Source organism: Mauremys mutica, chromosome 24 (assembly GCF_020497125.1).
Source record: "Mauremys mutica isolate MM-2020 ecotype Southern chromosome 24, ASM2049712v1, whole genome shotgun sequence".
Taxonomy (NCBI): Eukaryota; Metazoa; Chordata; order Testudines; family Geoemydidae; genus Mauremys; species Mauremys mutica.
In genome coordinates this window covers 6,352,442-6,370,360 of record NC_059095.1, presented here as the reverse complement: position 1 = coordinate 6,370,360, position 17,919 = coordinate 6,352,442, and the positions used below count along the sequence as shown (strand labels likewise).

At 56.7% G+C, this 17,919-nt stretch overlaps 1 protein-coding gene across 6 annotated transcripts in view; it reads left to right on the top strand.

Annotated features, from left to right (window-relative positions):
- The first annotated feature begins 333 nt into the window (after positions 1-333).
- Positions 334-17,919, top strand: part of LOC123355936 (transducin-like enhancer protein 2) — a 33,851-nt gene continuing 16,265 nt past the window's right edge. Inside the window, exons 1-9 of one of the 6 annotated variants that reach the window (XM_044998804.1) lie at positions 334-474; positions 1,350-1,727; positions 1,932-2,017; positions 2,768-2,831; positions 4,607-4,651; positions 8,325-8,387; positions 8,669-8,743; positions 9,350-9,536; positions 13,762-13,778. In XM_044998804.1, the coding sequence (XP_044854739.1) occupies positions 1,704-1,727; positions 1,932-2,017; positions 2,768-2,831; positions 4,607-4,651; positions 8,325-8,387; positions 8,669-8,743; positions 9,350-9,536; positions 13,762-13,778 (561 nt within the window). In that variant the 5' untranslated portion in view covers positions 334-474; positions 1,350-1,703. Of the gene's footprint in view, positions 475-1,101; positions 1,728-1,931; positions 2,018-2,573; positions 2,832-4,606; positions 4,652-8,324; positions 8,388-8,668; positions 8,744-9,349; positions 9,537-13,761; positions 13,779-17,919 lie in introns of those variants that run through there. The other 5 variants (XM_044998806.1, XM_044998805.1, XM_044998803.1 and 2 more) reach the window with 5 other exon arrangements.

Below are 17,919 nucleotides of genomic sequence, written 5' to 3'. Positions count from 1 at the left end.
CTATGTCAGGTGTAGCTTCACTCAGTAAGAACCATGCTACAAAACCCTCCAGGGAGCCAGGCCAGTCTGCTCCCAGCAGGAGGCGCTGGACGGAACGGTGCAGATGGCGCAGCGGTGGAGTGGCTAACCGCCTGTGCCGTCCTACCGTGAAAACCAGCTCTGAATTTTTTCTTTGTCTCTCCAAGGAAACCTGTCCCAGCGGCCCAGGGAATGCCCCTAGACTGCAGCCTGGCTTGGCTCACTGGGTCAGACAGAGGCTTTAAAACCCTGAGTGTATTTTATGATTATATATTTATGATGCCTTTACTGCTGTGCGAACAGCACGTGCTATTTCCAGTGCCCAGTGTCAAGCCGTGGGCTGGCGAGATGCTGCTGCATAATGCCGGCAGACGGTTCTGCTGTCCAAAGGGCCAGGAAGAATGAAACCAGGCGGATGGAGGCAGCGTGGGCTCCCAGAGGGCAAAGTTTATTAAGGTTGGCTTCATTTGGGTCAGGGGGGCTTACACCCAGGCCCAGATCTGGGCCCACCTGTCTGAGGCACTGGCAGTGGGGCAGGATGGATCTCTGTGGGAGTGGAAGATCCCAGAGGCCAGTGGGGTGGGGGCCCTGTATGGAGGAGAGATCTGGGGGCAGAGGAGGGGAAAGGGGGATGGGCTGGGAGAGGCTGGTGTGTCTGGGGTGCGAGGGAGAGACTCTGCAAATGGGAGCGGCACTGGAGTGGGGGGACATTTGGGAGGGGTCCCCATCATTCTGGTTGAGGCAGCCCAGCCCCACACTTAAAGGGGGGCCCACGCAGGGATATAGCAGAGCCAGCTTGGAGCTGAACAGCCCAGGTGACGCAAAAGGCCAACGAGGAGGCCAAACACCCCCCCCCCCCAAATCTGGGGTCCTGTCCTCAAAGGCCAAGCAAGCAGGAGACTGAGTGGGGCAGGCAGCAAGCGACCTGTCCTCCCCCAGCCCAGCAGGATGTGGGGGAGCCGCTCGGGAAGTGGGAGCAGCTGCTTCCCTCGGTTCAGTTTTCCTTCCCACCACGAGGGCGAGGAGGGAGGCGGGCATGGAGCAGGGGCGTGTGGTGGGGGGAATCTCCCTCCCGGGCCTTGCTGCCCTCTGACACCTCTAGCGGGTGGGAAGCGTCCCTGGCATGGAGCCCAGAGCCAGCGGGCAAAGCCCCTGGTGCCACCTCCTACCGAGAAAGGACCACCTTAAGGATCCGGTTGGACAGACTCCCCTGCTCTGCCTTTGCCTTGCCAGGAGGCAGTTTTCATTCTAGCCAGGGACCGCTATTGAAATCCGGCCAGATTTTCTACTGACCTTCTGTTCCTGCCTTTTTTTTTTTCTGGTGCTTTAAGACAGATTATATTTCCCCCCAGCCCCGTGTCCGATGGGGGGGCCGAGGCGACCCGGCCAAGCACGACCCACTGGGGAGGAATTCTCTCTCCCCTTTCACCCGACGGAAATGTTCTTCGCCCCGGCTGAGCCGTACCCACAACAATAAATAATTGTATTTCAAAAAAAAAAACCCCATCAGAGGAAGATTCCAATATCCGTCCGTCCGTCCCTCCCGGAGACAGGATTCCTTCGCCCTCTGGTTCTCCCGGTGACCAGCGGCTGTTGGAGAAGTTAAAGAAGCAGCCAGGGTGGGGAGGTTAAAGAGGGTGTTCTCCCTCCTCCGGTGGGCATCAATTTTGGGCAAGTCCCCCAGGATGTACCCACAAGGACGGCACCCTGTAAGTACCATCCTGGGCTCCGGGTGTGCCGGACGGGCTGGGGGTGAGGAGAGGGGTTGGATTTTGGAATGGGAGGAGGGGGCTGAGGGAGAGGAGAGGATTGGGGTTGGAAGGTGGGTCAGGGCAGTGCGTTGGCGATGGGGTGGGCTGGGCTGGGCTGGCAGCAGCGTCGTTGTTACTGATCCACTCTCGGCTCCGCTTCAGTCTGGGCAGCCCTTCAAGTTCTCGATTTTGGAGATCTGCGACCGGATTAAGGAAGAATTCCAGTTCCTGCAGGCTCAGTATCACAGGTGAGGGGCAGGCCGTGTGGGGAGGAGCGGGCAGGCGTGGGGGCCACGGGGAAGGGACCGTCCTGGGGGCGGGTGAGAGATGCAGACAGACAAGTGTGTAGGATCACAGGGAAAAGGGGGTTGGGGTTGAGAGAGTGGTGCCCAGGGTTACAGGGAAGGCAGGGGGTGATCACAGAGGGGCGATTCTGAGGGTCCTAGGTAAGGAGTTTGAGGCAGGGCTGGGCTATGTTGCACTCGCTTGCCCTGCCTCAGAGGGGGAGCTCCGAGGGGTCTTGGGGTCACAGATCAGGGAGAGGGAGCCGGGGGGTGGGTGGGACAGGCAGTTCAGGGGATACACGTCAGGAGCGCGCCAGAGCTGCGCTCAGGGTCACAGGCAAAGTGGGAGGAGGCAGGTTCGTTTTCTCAAGCCCCAGCAAGGCCTTGCTGGACTCGGACGGTGTTACAAGGGGGACAGCGATGGGAGGGGAGCTGGGACCAGAGGGGAGCTCAGGGGAGTGGGGCTGGGTGGGTGACAGGCCAGGGGCCAGATTTATATCGTTCCAAGCCAGGCTCCAAGCCGCTGACCAGCTGGTGGAACGCCGCTGGGGACGTGAGTGGCACGGAGCGATGGCACCCGACTCCTGCTGCAGGCATGGCCCCTTCCCCCACAGCGGGGCTGGGTGGGAGGTGTGCAGGGTGGCCCCTGCAGCCAGCACCCCTGGGGGTGGAGGTGGATCCGGGGCCGCAAATGAAGACGGTTTCCCCTTGCAGTCTGAAGCTGGAATGTGAGAAGCTGGCGAGCGAGAAGACCGAGATGCAGAGACATTATGTCATGGTAAGAGACCCTCCAATGGCCCCAGGGGCCTCTAAGCCCCCGCCCCCCCTGGCCCTGTAATCATCCTACTGGAGCAGGTCAACAAGCCATTCAGCCTGAGAGCTGGCCTCCAAGGACCGCCACTCCTAGCTGGGTGATGTTGCACTCGCTTGCCTATGGGTGCTCTCCCAAGGGGGTGGGGGCGGGGAAGGGCACTGGTCAGGAAGGAGTTAACATCTATTCCTAGCAACGGTTGGTTCCTGCCGCGCCGTCTGCTGCCGCTGCCATGATGCCGTTAGATGCTGGGAACGATGCCATTTTTTCATTTGGCCTCGTAACTATTGACGTCCAACCCTTCCAGGTGGAGAGGGGGTGGCTGGAAGCAAAGCGAACCCCGGGGTCCTTTCGTACGACCCCTTCCAAAGTACTGCTGGAGGATGAACTCTGACGGGGGCTTCTTGAAACAGCCATCGCGGGGTTAATCAGAATGGCTACTTGCCACTGCCCATAATTCCAGCAAATTATAGGCCTCTGGCGATCGGCCCGGTGGGGTTAGGGCTGAGGTTGGAAACGGGATAGGGACACAGGAATTGCCGTGGTGAATTAAACCCAGGGTCTGATTCTAGCCCAGTATCTTGTCTCTGACATTACCGGCTGCTTCAGAGGAAGGTGCAAGAAACCCCTCAGTAGGCAGTGATGAGACAAGCTGCGTCCAGGGAAAACTTCCTCCTGACCCCAATAGCTCGGGGTTGTGCATGCCCTGAAGCATGAGGGTTTATTTCCTTTCCAGAACATTCATTGATTCTTTAATCTTTACTGTTGTCACTCTGGCTGTCCCTGTTCATACAAATGTATGATCCCTGTCCAAATCCTGCCAAGTTCTCAGCCTCAGTGACTTCTTGTGACAAGGAGTTCCACAGGCTAAACTGAGCTTTGTCTGGAGAAAAAAAAATCACTTCCTGTGATCAGTTTTGAATTTTCCCCCTTTCTGTTTCATTGACTGCTCCTTTGTCCTGGTATTATAACAACGGGGCAAATCAAAGATCCTGAGCTACCTTCTTTAAACCATAATATACCTTCTCCAGGTCACCATCCTGAACTCATGCTAGGTTGTAAGTGACTGAAAAATCATTTCCATTTGTGATATGAGTTTGGTGGGTCTCGGTCCAGTCCCTGGTGGGCAAGTGCCCCTCCCACCATCACGAAAACCCATTGTTGCCCTTGGTGTGCATTGCCAGAGGGAGTATTGCCCAATGGTTAGTGCTGGAGCCAGAGAAGTCAGCCCCTTAATCTCTGGGTGGCTCAGAGTCCAGCACTTAGTGGTGATTAGCTGTGGCAGGCCTGGATTAGCTTGGGGTGTGGAGACTGAGCTCCCCTCCAGGGACAATGCTGAGGAAGCTTGCCCAGGTGGCTACACACAGGCCTTCAATCTCCAGGGCTGGGGAACCATCCCCCTGTCCTCGTTTTCGTCCTCCCTGCTTAGCTGAATCCTGGTCCTGTGGCCCCTCCCTCATCTGAAGGGGCGGGCCTTCTGTGGGCCCCTCCCACCTTCCCAGAACTGAAAGAGGCCAGTGCCTATCCCCCGATCTGTCCCTCAGTCAATAAATCTGGGCCTGACCCTGGGAAAAGCGAAACCCATCCCTGTAATTGACGCTGATGAAGTTACACCAGGGCCAGTTTGGCCGGGGGGAGGGAGCCATGTGGAGTGGCTACCAAGCCCTGCTGGTAGCTGGTTTGTCATCTGGTGGCGAATGGGGAGTCCTCTTCTAACCAGCTGTGCTCTGCTTTGCTTTCAGTACTACGAAATGTCCTATGGGCTGAACATTGAAATGCACAAGCAGGTGAGTGAGGTGGGCTCTTGGTTAGCTGGGGGGAACTGGAATAAGGATACAGGAGCAACCCCCCACTATGGGTGCTCAGCATCTCTGAAAACTGTTCCCCAACCCCAGGCAGACCGTTCTGTGTCTTTGGGGTGGGGGCTGAACGCGGAGCTTAGACTCGGGGTGGGGGGGCGCTGGCAGAATTTGCTTAATCCCATAGGACTGCAGCCTGGTGATTGGAAACTGAGGTTCCCTTGGGGGCTGGACCTCCAGTCTGCACAGGGACTTGAATTCAATAGGCAGCCAGGTGAGGAGACCAGTGCAGGGCATTCCCAAGGCACTGTTAGCCGGCCAGCCACATACCTGATTCAGCGTGTCAGCTCCTGCCAGACCATGGACCCCTTCACCGCTGGCCTGTATGCCAACTTGGATGGGTTCCATTTGTATTGGTAAATGTCGGCAAGCGTCAATTTCACCCCGCGCACGCGCACACCCCAGCGAAAAGATTTCCGTCGCTGATCCTCTAAATTTACAGATGGACAAAGGAAGAAAAATTCAGCCTGAGAATTTTGGATTTAAGGCTGTTCCCTTTGTGGATTTTGACAGGTGGTGTTGACAGGTTTTGTGTTCGAACGGTTCTAAAGCTTTAACTTTCTGGATCTCAACATCTACCATCATTAAATATTGTCTGGTGCCCCCCCCCCCGCCACCTCCCCCACAATTTCCTGCAACTGTGAAAATGTAAATTGATAAAAACCAGGGGGTCTGGGGGTGCTTAAAACCCCTAATTTTGTGCAACTGTGAACATTTAAATCGATAACAAATGCAAAATGCACATGGCAGAACCTCTGGGTATGATTATGAATTACGGAGGACCCAGAGTAAGCTACTGCCCTTACCCTGAAACGCTTGCAATCCTAACAGATAAGACAGACCCAGGGGAAGGGATCGAAGACCTAAGCAGGATGATCAATGTGATGGCTGCAGGTAGCATGGTAGCGCCGTGATTTTTCTTTCGTTGAATAATGTTTGGGGGGGTTTAGTTAGGAGGGGATCAGCTAAAACAGAAAGACGAGGGAGGCTGCGAAGGAGAAAGGTGTGAGGGGCAGGTGTGGAACCAGGCTCAGGCGGAGAGTGTAAGCTGGTGGTTATCTGTGTGCTTAGGTGAAGAACCTAGAGATGGGCCGGTAGGTCGGCACTTGCTGTCTTTGGGTCTTAGCCAGTCTGAGGGGGGCTAAGGGGCAGATTTGTTAAGGTACTTCGGCATCTAAAGACGCAGCGCCATTGATTTCAAGGCATTTCTGCAAATCCCACTTGGGGCCAATTTTCATCTGCAGGCACCAAAAGACCTTTAAAAAATCTGGCCCGCGGCCCCCTAATTAGGCCTCAGCACAGTGGGCATTAGCACCGCTGCGCTCTTAGGCGGATGGTTTATCTGGCACCTCCGTTACAGGGAAAGCTGGGAGTGAACAGCAGGGAGCTGGAGAGAAGGCCGAGAGGAACTGAAAATCAAATGGATCTTTTTTTTCTTCCCTTCCCAAAGACGCTGGAGTGTTTTTCACCATCCCGGTCTCCTTTTGTTCCAGCTGTAATTTGCTTTCCTCTTCAGATTTATCAATCTAGTCATCGCAGGGCTCTCTGCCAGGGAAATTAGTTTGGAACGGTGCCTGACAAAGTGGCAAGTCGACTGCCATATTTCTCCAGCTGGCTCAGCCCTCCAAGTTTGCTCCTTTTGTTAGCAGGGTGGTGCGGGAGAGTCACTTTCATTCTCAGCTTCCTAATTTACTCCAAACTCTGGTGGGATCCCGAGATCCGGCAGGAGCCCCGGGAGCTGAACGAGAACAAACCATATTTGTTTGTTGCACAAGGCAACGAAGCTACAGCGAGATGGAAGGGAGTGTTGCCAAGTGGTTAGAACAAAGGAGCCTGGGAACATGGACTCCTGGGTTCTAATCCCAATCCTGCGAATGCATATGGGAGTGGGTCCCAGGACTCCTGGGTTCTATTCCCAGTTCTGAATGTGTGTGTGGTCTAGTGTTAAGAGCAGAAGACTGGGTCTGCGGACTCCTGGGCTCCAGTCTTTAGCGGCGGGGGGAAGTACGTGTTAGTGGTTAGAGCAGGGAGTGGGCGTCAGGACTAGAGCTGCAGGTGAGGAGTCGTGCTGCTTTTATTTCCACTGGACTGAATGAACCCCATTTGGTGTCTGGTTGCTGCAGCTCAGGTGCCCTGTCACTGGTGGGTGTCAGGAGGGAAGGCTGGGTGGAGTTGCCTGTGCTGTGTGCTGCCCTGGCTGTGGCAGACGATGGCCGGGGCTGTGTTACTTAAGGGGCCTGGCAGATTTCCTTTGTTCTTCGCTCGCGAGTTCTCTGCACCTCTCTCGGAGAGTCCTAGAAATCTGAGACGGAAAAATAGAGCAGACCAGCTTGTCTGTGTCCCCAGGCGAGTGCCAAGGTGGATTTGCTGCATGAGGCATGTGCTTTAAGTGTTATCGAGCTCTGAGGCTTTCACCGCTTCCCTTGGGAAACTGTTCTTGTGCAGGAGGCAGGGGGCTGGGCGCGAGGCTGGGAGACGGGAGACCTGGGTTCTACCCCTTTCCCTGCTACTGACGCCCTTGGAGACTGTGGGCAAGTAGCCGCCCCGCACGGTGCCTCGGTTTCCCCCTCTGTAAAACGGAGATGATTGTGTTGTCTCCTCTTCATAAAGGGCTCTGAGATCAGTACATGGAGGAGCCAGCTGAAGGGTGAAGTGTGATCATGCATCTAAATAAATACCAGGGCATAAATCATGTCTGGGCAGCCCACTGGTTTAGAGATTCCATGAGTGGGGGTGACCGATCCAGCCCAGTGCAGGGGGTGGAGCAGATGTTTATATCCCTCGCTACCGCCCTGTAGGGAAGAGCCCCAAATCTCTCAAGCAGCCTGCCAGGAAGAGCTCAGTGTCGGGTGGATGAACTGCTTTTCCCTTATTTTGAACCCACTCGAACTCACTGTGGGTTGGAAAGTTTGACTTCAGCTCCAACGCTCTTGGTATCACGTTCCACTTGGCAGGGAAGGGAGAGAAACATCATTCCGAGGAGCCAGGCCTCTCGAGGGCGGTCCCTCTGCTCTGGCCAGGGGCCAGCCAAGCTTCGGGGCTCTTCTGTGCCCCGCGCTGAGCACAGCCTGTCCTTTGGCTAGGAAGAGGTTTTCAGTTGACTCGGCCGTGAAAGAAAAGACAGGTGTTAGGAGAGCGAGGAGAGCCAGGGGCTCAGGAGATCAGGGTTAAATCGGGTCTTGTAAGGTACTTAGTCTCTCTGTCTGTTTCCCCATCTGTGCAACGGCAGTCGTAATGCTCCCCTCCTCCGAGGGGTGTCGTGAACTTCGTGTGTCTAGGGGGCAGACGAGAGACCCCCTAGGAAGTGTCCTGGGTGAAGCCTGTGAAATCCAGTGCATGTAATACCCCGGGGACGTGCCCTGCAAAGTCCCCACCAGGACTCAGAGCAGGGATCCCTCGAGAATCCATCCTGGTCCTTCCACCGAGCCCCGCTGCAGGCTGGGAGGGGAGTTTGGGACTTTATCCCAGGCTATCAACACAGCTCCTAGCCCTGAGCCTTCCTATGGAGCCTGGGCTGGGGGGGGCGCTTGATTTAAAGAGCCCCCGTTCTTCTAAGCAGCGCTAGCGCCTGGCATGACGGAGCTGCCTTTTGCCCTTTCAGGCTGAGATAGTGAAGAGGCTGAGTGCCATCTGTGCCCAGATCGTACCGTTCCTGACGCAGGAGGTAAGAGGGCGAGCACCGGGCTGCGTGCGGGATGGGTAGAGTCGTCGCACGGTGGAGGAGGAGGACACTAGGTTGCACTGGGTTAAAAAGTTGTGCTGTGTAAGAGGGAGATCCCCAGGAGGGTGAGCGCCTCTGGGGGTGTTCCCCCTGGGAGGGTCCCCTGGACCATAACCCGGGAGGGGGCAGCTCCGCCTCGTCCCCCGGAGGCTCGGTTGTCTTTTCGATGGGGCGTGAGCTCACACCCGGCCGGGCTCCTGACCTGCCGTGCCTTCCTTTCCCAGCACCAGCAGCAGGTGCTGCAAGCCGTGGAGCGGGCCAAGCAGGTGACCATGGGGGAACTGAACAGCATCATTGGGGTGAGTAGCCCTGTGATGGGGGAGGGGAAGGGAGTTCTGATCAGGGAATTTGGAGCCGGGATGCCCCTGGCAGGGTAACCCCAGACCACAGCTCCGGGCTGCCCCCACCCAGCTGGATGGATGCTCCCTTGTGTCTTCCTCCTTTGCAGCCACGTTGAGCAAGCCAGACAGTCGCCTCCCCAGTGCCCCACCGGCAGCAAAAGGCAGGAAAGCCGGGTGGAGGGGAGGGAACATCACGGCCTCAAGGCGGCATTGGGTGGAGACCAGGAGCCTTGTGTCAGCAATGGCCAAACTCCCACTGACCTAGGAGCTGCTCTGGGCCCATGGCAGGTCTCAAGGGGGGCTGCTGAAATCGCGCCGGGAGCCTTGGGGGTCATCCTGCAGCAGAGAGGCCTGATCACCCCCCACCTCCGAGAGGGGGTCCCTGTTTGTGCTCTGCCCGGGGCACCGTAGGCCCCAGCTGCTGTGGCTCGTGGCTGCAGCTGGGCAAAGGCTCTTGGGACCGCTTCGGGGCAGGTAGCGGGGCTAGGGGGGTTGGGTGAATCGGGGGGAAGGGGGCTTCCTGGGAAGGGCGTCTCCCCGCAGCCCTGGCTCTTTCTCCTTCAGCAGCAGCAGCTGCAGCACCTCTCCCACCATGCGCCTCCCATCCCGCTCACCCCGCACCCTTCGGGCATGCAGCCTTCCAGCCTGGCCGGCGCCTCGGGACTCGTGGCCCTGTCAGGGGCACTGGTGGCCCAGTCTCAGCTCGCTGCAAAGGAGGACAGGGGGGCTCAGGATGCTGAGAATAACAGAGGTAAAGGGCAAGGGCCTTGCATGGTGCGGGAGTGGGGAGGGACAAGGGGCAATTAGCCCTTGGAAGCCTGAAAGCTGCCCCTTCCTCCTGGGGGGCAGAGCCGGGCTGGCTAGGGTGTGGACTGGAGGGGAAGTGATTGGTCCCTAAGGAGCACTGCCATTTGGTGCCAGCCAACAGCCCCCCCACCAGGGGCCTTCTGCAAACCACAGCAGCGAGAGCAGACGTCGCCCCACTCTGCCCTTTACCCAGGGCTCGCTGGTGTGCGGCAGCTGCCGGCTCCGGCCAGGAACGCGCCGGGCGCGGCGAGTGACAGATAAAGCTAATTAAGTCTCTGGAGCCTCGCGAGGTTGGCGCTATTTTTGACGGAAGGAACAGCTGCGGCACCGAGTGGACCCCGGAAGGCGCGCGCGTGTGCAGGACGCGTGCCTGGTTGTGTCCGTGAAACCCGTGCACAGGACGCGTGTGTCTCTGTCGGTGTGGCCCATGCATGCAGGGGTGTATGTGCCACCGTACGTGCGTGGATTTGTGCACGCACGTGAGTGTGCGCTCGTGAACGCACACGCAAAGGCGTGTGTGACGGGCTCCACTGGAGCGATCGGCGGAGCTGCTGCTGTTTCTTTGACGCTTTGCTCCGTCCTGTTATCCAAACCGCTCCTTGGTCCTGTCTCCAAACGGTTTGGGGGGGACGATGCCATTAACAGCCTGCTCTGTGTGGCTGCAGCCTCTGCACGGCCACTCGGGGACCGGGGGGGGACCCCTATTGGCTAAAACCCAGCTCGTAGTCTCCTCTTGGGAAAGCCGCCAAGGTAGCACAATGGGCCCCTCCTGGATGGGGGAGGAGAGTGGGGGATGGAGCCAGGGGGTGCTGGGACCCTCGGGTACCAAACAAGGGCAGGGAAGATGCCTGAGAATCAGCTTCCCCGAGCCAGGTGGAAATCAGGAAGGAGGGTGGCCCTGCTACACTGTGTGTGACATCCACCCCCTGGGCATCTCTCTGGGCTCCAGCAGCGGCTGCGACCTCCAGCGTTGCCCCTTCCATCTTTCTCGGTCACGTCCTGTCATTGTTTTTTTTTTTTTTTTTTTTTTTACCCTTCTGGACTCAGCCCAGCTTGTTCTCTGGGTCCACCTGCTCCCTGGGCAGAAATTGCTTTGAAACTGAATGAAACAGCCACCTCCACCTCTCGCCTTCTATGGCTCTGGTCCTGTGTTCCTCCTCTCCCTGTCCTACGCTGGCGTTTATCTTAGACAAAGCAGGGATTTGAGCCTGGGTGTCTCGCCGTCCTGGTGAGTGCACCAGGCTGTTCTGGGGTGAAGGGAATCCATTTCCCCTGCCCCCCTTCTTGCATGTGTGTGCTTGTGCTGGCTTTCTCTCTTTTCTCATGACAAAATGTAGAAGGGTCTCGGTTTTGCTCTGGTAACAGAAGGAAACCGAAGGTTGAAATGGAGTTGTTGTTTTCCAACCAGCCCTAATTTTTATACCAGCATCACAAAATGCTTTACAACCCCTTACTTACTATCTTCATCATCATTAAATTAGCTAAAGGCTAATGTGGGTCATCACAGTATCTAGCTCCAAAGCGCTTCTTATCCATAGATCTCAAAGCACTTTGTGACGGAGGTCTCGCTACCCCCATTTTACGTATGGGGAAACTGAGGCATTGGGTAGTGAAGAGGATTGCCCAGAGTCACCTGGCAGCCTAGTAGAAGAGCCAGAAATAAAACCCAGGGCTCCACGCTGGTGCTCTATCCACTAGGCCATACTGCCTTCCAGTAGGGGCAGTGTATGTTAAACGTAGGTTGGGGATAGCTCAGTGCTTTGAGCATTGGCCTGCTAAACCCAGGGTTGTGAGTTCAATCCTTGAGGGGGCCATTTAGGGAACTGGGGTGAAAATCTGTCTGGGGATTGGTCCTGCTTTGAGCAGGGAGTTGGACTTAGATACCTCCTGAGGTCCCTTCCAACCCTGAGATTCTATGAGTGTGTTCTGAGCCCTGGGGGTACGAGAGATGTTGTTGTGATTGATTTAAAGGAAACAAAAAGGGTGATTCAACCATTTGTTTTGTTTCTCTACACACCGGTCCCCTGTAATGTTAGCAACCCAAACACAACAGCACTAGTCCGGTTTATGAGATGCCCGAAGCGAAACCAACCAGTCTAAGGTCGCTGCTCAATTGCAAACAAGGCCTTAGATTGCAAACTCTTTTTTGTCTTTTCAATAAGCGTTACGGTGCTTCGGCCCGTTCCCTGATGGAGAGCCCTCAGGTGCCGCGGCTATATAAATAAGAACAAAAAGGGTGAAAGGGAAACGATGTTTTTAACATTATTAAAAGCAAAACTAGACCATTGTCAGCGGCATGGGTGGCACCAGCAATCGGGGGTGAGTGTGTGTGTATACACCCTCTGCACACTGTCGGTGCACGCTTTTAATTTGGACAGTGTCTCTTTAAGGGTGCCCCTCCCCCCCCCCAAAGAAAGACAACAGTTGGGAGAGGAGAAAAGCAGGCTTTACGCTGTCTTGCTTAACCCTTTGAGAACCAGACAGGTAGGCCTATGGGTGCTTCAGGAGGAAGCTTGTCCTGTGGATTGCTGGGCTAGATGCAGGAGACAGTAGGTGTCCTCCTAGGGGGTGGGTTGTGCTGGATTAGAGGGTCCCTTTTGCCCTTAAAAACCCGTGCAATGCTACACACGTCGAAGGGGTAATCCTAGCATCTCGGGTGAATTCTGCAGGAGCTGGTATGATTAAATCCATCCTGCGTTATGAGATTGTAATCCCCACCCCCCCCACCCCTCTGTGCTGGCCAGTGAGTCCTGGAGCGGTTAAATATGTTCAGAAACCCCCATCTTTTCATTTCCGTCTGCTTCATCCCCGAGCATCTGTCCTCCTGCCAGAGAAGATTGGGACTCTGCTGGGAGAACCCATTTATCCTCTCCAAATGCTGATGCGATCATTACCAGCCAGGAGCTTCGGGGAGCAGGCAGCGTTGTGCAGACAACCTCCGGCTGAAATTTGCAGTCAGACCCCTGGTGATCTCGGCTCATTTGAGGAGATGGTGTTTGTGTCACATGCGTTGCATGCAAAAGAGGCCTGGCCGAAGCCTGGGAAGAGGGAAGGCACACACAGGGCCTGTGGGTATGGGGATGCACCTGGCTTTTTTCTGCAATTGTGTCCAGCATCTGTTAGCCTGTCTCCCTTTCGCCAAGGTATTGTGTATCTGCCTCCTGCACCCAACCTCCGTTTTCTCCTGCCCCCAGGCTGAGTATCCTCAAACTTTGGGGAAGTTCAGACCCTCCCCTTGTAGCTAACGGTCGCAGAAGGATGGTCCAGGGCAGTGGTTCTCAGCTGGGGGTTCGCAGACCCTGGGGGGGACGCAGGGATCTTCCGGGGGGTATTCACTTAGTTTCACAACAGGCTACATAAAAAGCAGTAGCGAAGTCAGGACAAAGTAAAATTGCACACAGACAACGCCTGGGTTATGCTGCTCTGTGTACTATACACGGAAATGTACGTACAATATTTCTATTGCAGTTGATTTATTTTATAATTATATGGTAAAAAGGAGAAAGTCAGCCGTTGTTCAGCACGAGTGAGCTGGGACGCTTCCCTGATAGAAAGTAGCAAATCCAGGCTCCATGGAGATTTTGCAGTTCCCGTATCGGTCACGAGTACGAGCAACATCAGCCCTGCAGCCCGGGCCAAGGATCAGGGGTTCACGTTGTCCTCCACCAGAGAACATTTGCTATTGTTTTACATGGACTGTTGCTCTTTGTGGTACAAGCTGCTACATCACAGCTCTCAGGCTTTGGGGTTCTCTGAATTCCTGCTTGGGAGCTGTGCATCAGACTCAGATGGGTGCGTCTCAGACGCTTACCTGTGATTATGTGGGGTGACCGGACCTAGTCCTCCCTCCAGGGTAACCCTTGATGCTGGAATGAAGCCCAGTGGGTGGAAGGATCTAATTCTATTCCCATGTGATCTGGATCATCCATTCACTAGTGCAAGGAAAGGATTGTGCCCCGTAGCCGGGTTGTCAGGAATGTCTCTGTCCAGCCTTTCCTGGCTGATAGAGAGCCCTGATTACTCTGGGGACGTACAACCCAAATCAGACCCCTGCGGCTTGGGCGTGGCCATGTGACATCAGAACTAAATGAATCTCTTTGTTCTCCCTTTGTGTTTTCCCGATCTGGGGCTCTCTACGCACCTGTGTCTGCCTGCTGGCCGGACCCCAGAGCGCACGCCAAGCCGGGTAAGCCATGGGCCGGAGGCCTGGAGGGGACCTGTCTGGGCGAGGGTGGATTTAGCTTAAGGGAAGCATGGACGAGGGCTCGTACTGAAACCACAGTCTTGGTGCTCTGGCAGGGGGGGCGCGTCTCATCCCCGCCCGGCCTGCAGTGATCGGGAGACGTGAGGTCAGCTGGGCCGTGCACAGGCCTGGAAGCTGAGTTTGGATCCCAGCTCTCAACCTGACTCCGGGCAAAGAGGCCCCTGGCTTTGGGTGCCCAGTGGGGCCCTGGAAAGCAGAGGCCAGCCACAGTGCAGGGTACTCTGGCCAGGCCACAGGTGGGAGGAGGTTTGGTGCATGGGCCGTACACCGGCAATGCCGCCGACGTGGCAGGTGGATTCCTGGGGGCCACCCTTTGAGGCCCCAGAGCAGCAGAGAGAATGGAGGGCTGAGGGGTCGCTCTGTTGGTGAGACAGGCTCAGGGCCACCCAGAGGATTCAGGGAGCCTGGGGTCTTTGGCGACAGGGAGCCCCTGCTGCCGAATTGCCGCCGAAGACCCGGCACTTCGGCGGCGGATCCCAGGGTGGAAGGACCCCCCTGCCACAGGTCTTCGGGGCACTTTGGTGGCGGGTCCCGGGGCACAAGGACCCCCCCGCAGTGGGTCTTCGGGGCACTTCGGTGGTGGGTCCCGGGGCAGAAGGACCCCCCCACCGAATTGCCGCCGAAGACCCGGAGTGAGTGAAGGACCCTGCTCCAGGGCCCCCGAAAAACTCTCGTGGGGGCCCCTGCGGGGCCTGGAGCTTGGGGCAAATTGCCCCACTTGCCTCCCCCTCTGGGCAGCCCTGGACAGGCTCAGCCAGACTCCGTCTTTTGGTGCTTTCAGGAAGAGCCGTGAGGGGCGTCTTTTCTCCAAGCCTTGCGCCCGGCTCCCTTCTCTTGTGGTTGCACCGGGATTCCCAGCAATGGTTTGTTGCCTGGACTTTTCAAAGCAAACAGCCCCGAGATACCGCTCCCGCTGCCCTTCGTTTTCAATGCCAGGGCTGGAGGCTGAGCCGGGGCTTGGGGGAGGATTCGCGGCTGGAGGGGAACCAGCGGGAGAGAATCCGGGATGTTTCTGCAGCGCTCGGGGTCCACGTTTAATTTGCTTCTGTGGACAGATTATTTCCAGGGGCTGGGGGTGGAGTTGTATTAAAGCCCTATTTGGAGCTGGTGTCAATTGGCATCACTCCGTTGACTCCACGGGAGCTGCTGCTGCCTCCGCCAGCTGGGGATCTGACTCCAGTGGGATGCTCCCCTGCCCCGGGGGGCGGACCCCAGGGACTTCAGCGGAGCTAGGCTGATTGACAGCAGCTGGGGATTGGGCCCCACTAACTTCAATGGAGCTATGTCGGTTTACACCATCCGGAGATCCGGACCCATTGTGGTAAATGTAGGTACAGCTGTTTGCACCCGCTGAGGATCTGGCCCAGAACTGGAATTTGCACCAAGGAAGCAAAGATCCTTGATGCATTCCCCAAAAAGCTTTGCTTTTCCCTCTCGGGGGTGAGGAGGGAATGGCTGGCTCGGGGAGGGGTGCACAGGGTGGGACTTGCACTCAGATCTAGCCTGTCTGATGGCCTTGCGGAGTGGGGGATGAGTCATGGGCCCGTGTTGGTGGAGAAGGATGATGGCCTTGTACTAGTTTGTGCCGGTGAGTCACTGCCCCGCTCGGTGCCTCAGTTTCCCCCAGCTGTCAAACAGGGACTGTGATCCTCACAGGGCCGGTCTGGAGGCTCAATTGTCTGTGATTTCCAGAAGGAAAGAGCCAGGGAAGCGCCAAGGGTGATTTGTCCTGGGAATGAAGGCGAAGGACCATAGAGGCTGAATTCCCCTCCCGTTCCGATCTCCAAGGCGGGTGCTCGCTGGCAGGAGCCGGGGGGCGTGGGGGAAGTTTGCCGGAGGGCTGCCCTGGGCTGTGGACAGAGGAATTGGATCTCCCAGCACTAAAGAGCTGAAGGCAGATCCCTTCCCCTCCTCTAGAAACCAGCCTCGCTCAGAGCTGGCCTGATGGAAGGGAGCCCGAACCGGCCAGGGGCACAGCGCCGGCCTCACCCTTGTTTGTTGTTCTGTGCAAAGTGTCTGGCGCTTCCGCTGACACCGCCGAGCTGGGAGCAGACGGGTCCCAGCTTGTCAGGCCAGCGCCCTCCTTCCTAGGCACAAAGGCTGTGTGCAGTGCTGCAGTGAGACGCACGCTTCCTGTCCCTCCCCCAACACACACACACACACACACACACACACACACACACACACACACACACACGCTGAGAGCCTTTACACACACACACACACACACGCTGAGAGCCTTTACACACACACACACACACACACACACACGTACACCCCGAGAGCCTTTACACACACACACACACACACACCAAGAGCCTTTACACACACACATTCACACACACGCGTGCACACCCCCGAGAGCCTTTATACACACACACGTACACCCCGAGAGCCTTTACTTACACACACACACACACACACACACACACACAGAGCTCATAATTCAAAGCTGCAGTGACTGTCAAGTACACACAGTAATAATCATGGCCAGGTGCCTGCAGGTTGCAATGTGTCAAACGGGGTGCATCCATTACACCCTTGTATCCACTGAGGGGGTTTCTGGGAATTGGGGGGCCTCCCCTCCCCCACAGCTGTACTGTCCGCTCGAGCCAGCCCCATAGGAAACAGGCATATTCCTATGGATCCTGACGTCAGAAAGTGTTACCTGGGGTATCTCCTACTGTCCTCTTCACCCTACTTAAAAGCGCTACAAAAAGCACACAGGAAACCCATTCACCCACCTCTAAAATGCAGCCACCTCTGGGGTGGAACGTGGCGGCCATTTAACAGCGCCCCAGCAATGCCACGCGGCAGCTCAGGATGGGAAGTGGATCCAGATGAAATCTATGGGGAGCTCTAAGCAGAGTTGGGGAGGGATCAGTGCTCGAGTCTGAGCTGGGAATGTGCCAGATAAAGGGGTTCCTTGCTGGGGGATAAAATAACCCCCTCACCGTGACAGGTGTGCACCTGTTGGGGGCAGTTTAATGATGGGGGTGCTCAGACCTGACTTGGCCCGTTTGCCTGCTTGCTGAGGCAAGTGTCTAAAGGTCGAGCTCATCCCAAAATAGCCTCTTACGTCCTTGCCGAGGAGAGAGCTGTTCTGCCCTGCTCTGGCAGCGATCGTCTGCGCGGTGTGCTGCCGTAATCCAGCCTTGCCTGCCAATGTTGTCGCATTCCTCCACACCACAGGCTGCACCCAGCCACGCGTGGGTTCGTGCGTGGCCCTCGAGGACTCCAGTTAAAGCCGCTCCCTTGCCTCTGTGCCTGGCATCAAACCCCCACTTAGCGCGTCCCTAGCTCTAGCCAGCCAAGGGTCACGGAGAGGGAAACTGAGGCACGGGGCAGGGATAGGACCCACGTGTCTGGAGCCCCCAGTTCTAGGCTTGAACCACTCCTCCTGCCTTTCAAGCTCTCTCTCCCTTTGCGTGGGCTCTGAGCGACAGCCCAGAGAACTGGTCTCTCGCCTGAGCCGTGTCCACCTGTGAAATCCAAGTGACTCCACAGGAGCCTGGTGGGAGGAGGTGTGTTCTGATCTCCCCAGTAGGGCCAAAAAGACCCTATTCAAATGTATCCCAGATTCAGGCATCTGTCCTGGTGGAATAGGAGGCTAGGGAATGCTTCAGGGCAGAGGGAGCAGGCACCGGCAGGGGCTGGCGGTGCCTTGGTGTTAAATTGCTTTGTGGTTCAGCCTTTTTGGTCTGTAGCGAACGGTGGAGGCAGGGCAAGGAAGGGTTAAAGATCTCGCTGTGCCCCTCAAGCTGTCCAGTCATTTGCATCGATCCACCGTGAAGGATGGTCTTGTAATTCCTCCGAGGATGAGCAATGGCGTGGGCTGGACCCGTGATGTGCTAGGCAGCCAGCGCGCAGCACCGTGGTTACTGTGCCACAGCAGGTGGATTGATCCAAAAAGGGTCGATTCCAGATCCTTAGGCGTAAGCTCTTTGGGGGCACGGACGATGTGTGTTCATACAGCACCTTGCACCGTGGGGTTCTGGGCCCTGGCTGGGGCTCCCAGGCATTACTGCAGTACGTAAGTGGGGTGGACTGGGGGAAATTCTGC